Source organism: Eriocheir sinensis, unplaced genomic scaffold (assembly GCF_024679095.1).
Source record: "Eriocheir sinensis breed Jianghai 21 unplaced genomic scaffold, ASM2467909v1 Scaffold704, whole genome shotgun sequence".
Taxonomy (NCBI): Eukaryota; Metazoa; Arthropoda; class Malacostraca; order Decapoda; family Varunidae; genus Eriocheir; species Eriocheir sinensis.
Window position 1 is genome coordinate 156289 of NW_026112059.1, and position 3210 is coordinate 159498.

The 3210-nt window shown below is 54.2% G+C and overlaps 1 protein-coding gene across 1 annotated transcript; it reads right to left on the reverse strand.

Moving 5' to 3' along the window:
• Positions 1-612: 612 nt before the first annotated feature.
• Positions 613-2509, reverse strand: LOC126994011 (protein NYNRIN-like). Its single transcript, XM_050853263.1, has 2 exons — positions 1585-2509; positions 613-1484 (listed from the first exon to the last, which is right to left on the reverse strand). The coding sequence occupies exons 1-2, from the start codon at positions 2507-2509 to the stop codon at positions 613-615; spliced, it is 1797 nt and encodes a 598-aa protein (XP_050709220.1).
• Positions 2510-3210: the final 701 nt, after the last annotated feature.

Below are 3210 nucleotides of genomic sequence, written 5' to 3' on the forward strand. Positions count from 1 at the left end.
AGGCCGTCTGCCGCCACAAGTACTCGTACCGTCGCCGGGGCCTCATGGTTCGGAGACACAATGTTGTTTCCGCACGTCTGCGGTTAGGCTACCGTCCACCGTGGCAGGTCGCCGGAGTGGAGGGGGAGCCTGTGTTCACCGAATGTCGCCTGTGCCGCTCACCGCTGTCAAACACCATCGAACACTACTGCCTGGCCTGCCCCACTGTTCGTGGATTGCTACCCTAGGGACAGCCGCTGGATGCTGTCTGCCGCCACCTCCTGAACCACGACTCTCTTGATGTAATCCTGGTGCGCCACCCTCGATTTGGGGGGTTTTCATAGGTGTGTGTGTGTGTGTGTGTGTGTGTGTGTGTGTGTGTGTGTGTGTGTGTGTGTGTGTCCATTGGTTTAGTTAAAATCCGCCCTTGATCACAATTGTATTCAGCTGATCTTGTACATAATGTCTGAGGCTATTGCCTAATAAATTTATCAAACAACAAGTAGGTAGCTCCTGCAAACTTGTGCAAGTCCCCTTCGACGGAACAGGTGGGCTCAGCATCAAAAACAGTAACGGAGTTAAGTTGCCTGAAGTCTATGGCCATTCGGTAGCTCCCGTCAGACTTGCGTACCATTACCAAGGGAGAGCAGTGTAGAGAGGACGACGGCTGGATGATGCCTTCTCAAAGTAAGGACGGAGGTGGATCGGCACAGGGTAGTTCTTCGTGAGGACTCTGTTGGTGGTGGTTAAAATTATGTCATGTTGCAGGGTGTTGGTGCAACCTGGAGTCTGTGAAAATACGTCCTTAAAGGTGGACAGTACGTCTTCTAACGATGAGCGCTGGTTCCACTCCAGGGACTTGTTGATGTCCAGCGCCGGGTTGAGGGCGGAATCAGGAACGGTACAGACCAAAGGACGGGGAACAAGGTCGTCAGGGTCCTCTGCTTCCAAAGGTCCTGTGGGTGAACAGTCATCATCCGGCGCTGAAGTATCGTCCATGACATACGCGAAGTTTACTTGATCGCGGCGATGGTACCTTTTTAGGAGGTTGGCGTGGTACAGCTTAGGCCCCCTCGGGTCATCAACCAGGTAGTCCACCTTGTTTCGTCGTTCCAACACTTTGAATGGGCCACGCCAGGAAACGAGGAACTTCTTGGTAGAGTCAGGGAGAAGAACTAGGACCTCGTCGCCAGGCTTGAATCGTCTATCTTGAGATCGCAGGTCAAAATAAGACTTGTACTTTGCAGTACTTACGTCAGCCTCCCGGGCGGCGAGCTGAGCACATTCGGTCAGTTTCTCCCTGAGCTCGATGACGTATTGCAGACTCGTTCGTTCTTCCTCCTGCAGGTCACGGTCTTCCCATAAGTCCTTCAGGACAGTCAAGGGCCCTCGCACAGTGCGCCCGTAGAGGAGATCGAAGGCCGACAAGCCGGTGCGGTCGCTGGGCACTTCCCTGAGGGCAAACAAAGTCGGAATAAGGTAGCGATGCCACTCTAGGCTTCTCGCTGCAAACCATCCGTAGAGCAGCTTTGAGGGGCCCATGCAGCCTCTCCACTCGACCATTACCACTCGGATGAAACGGTGTGGTGAACTGGGGCCTCACACCAAGTAGCTTGTGAAGCTCGGCCATTAGCTGAGAAGTGAATTGAGTACTTCTGTCGCTCAGGATTTCCCGGGGAATTCCGACCCTGGAAAATAAAGACAGAAGAGCCTCAGCAACAGAAACAGAGTCCACATCCTTGAGTGGAATGGCTTCAGGGAACCCTGTGGCAAAGTCAATCAGGATGAGAATATACCAGTGTCCATCTGCAGACGGCGGAGAGAGAGGGCCCACCACATCCACAGCAACTCTGGAGAATGGTTCCGTGACGACAGGCAGTGGTTGGAGGGGGACGGGTTTAACCTGGCCCTTATAAGACTTACGCTGGCATATGTCGTAGGACCGACAGTAGTCACGGATATCGGCCCACATGCCAGGCCAGAAGAAATTATCGCTCACTTTCGATTCCGTCTTCCGATGAGAGAAGTGACCGGCGAGGGGACTCTCGTGGGCCACTTGTAGCACGATTTGACGGCAGTCAGAAGGGAGCACCAACGTCCGAGTCCCGACCTTGCCGGGCCGGCTAGAAGCGACACAGTCTCTATACAGGAGTCCATTCGTCCAGGAGAACTTGTAGGACGCTCCATTCCGGGCTACATCGGGCAGTCCGGCAGTAGCCTTGGCGCGCACTGCGCCGAGGGAGGGGCAGGTCTCCTGTAAACGAGCAAAGTCGGCGGGCGTTACCTTGAGTGGTTGTAAGTCCGAGAGAACAGGCGGATGCAGGCGTCTCACACGCGCTGAAGCAACACGAGTCTGAACAACACAGGCTAATTCAGACTCGGAAGGAGAGGAGACGACCTGAAGCGAATTAGAGGAATCTTGCGTAACAGGCGTTGTACGGAGAGGAGGACGAGCATCTTGTTCCTGAGGAGTGGAGATTGATGTACAGACAGGGTCGTCAGGCTTATGTGCCCCAATGTCACCAATCATAGCGGTTGCAAACTTGATAGGTGCACGGATGGCATCAGCCCAGCCTTCATAGTAGGGACACTTTAGGTAGCACCGAACGACGGGGAAGGTGTCTGGCCGACCTAGGTAGTCGTAAACGGTTACCTTCTTACAGTTACGTTCCAACATCTGGCAAGGCCTCCTCGGAAACGATGAGGCTGGAACAACCGGCGTCACGGATGATTGTAGAAGTCCAGGCGCCGTTGATGGTCCCCGCAACACAGTAGTTGGAAACTTTCCTGTCCTCCCAACAGAAGCCTATGTTAACTGAGGAGGACGGCGCGTCCTTGAAGGCGCGAGGATTCTTAGGGCACCTGGGGCGGATATGGCCTACCTCCCCGCATTGATGGCACTTCAGGGTGGAGGCAGGAACTTTGGCGGTAGGAGAACCGGAGTCGGAGGAAGCTTTATCTTTCTTGTGTGTCTTCTTGCTGGCAGATGACGACTGGGGAGACCTGGGATATGAGTGGCGCGCCGATGACCAGTCGTGGGCTAACTGTACGGCGGCCGCCAGCGGCCGCACTCCACGTTCCTTAATAAACGTCCGAAGGTCAGGGAGAAGAGAGGAGATGAACTGATCTAGCAACATAAAGTCCTTTAAAGAAGCGTAGGTGAAGTCAATATTGGAAGCCTCTAACCACTGTTCAAACGAACGGCCAAGTTGAATGCTGAACTGCTCGTAA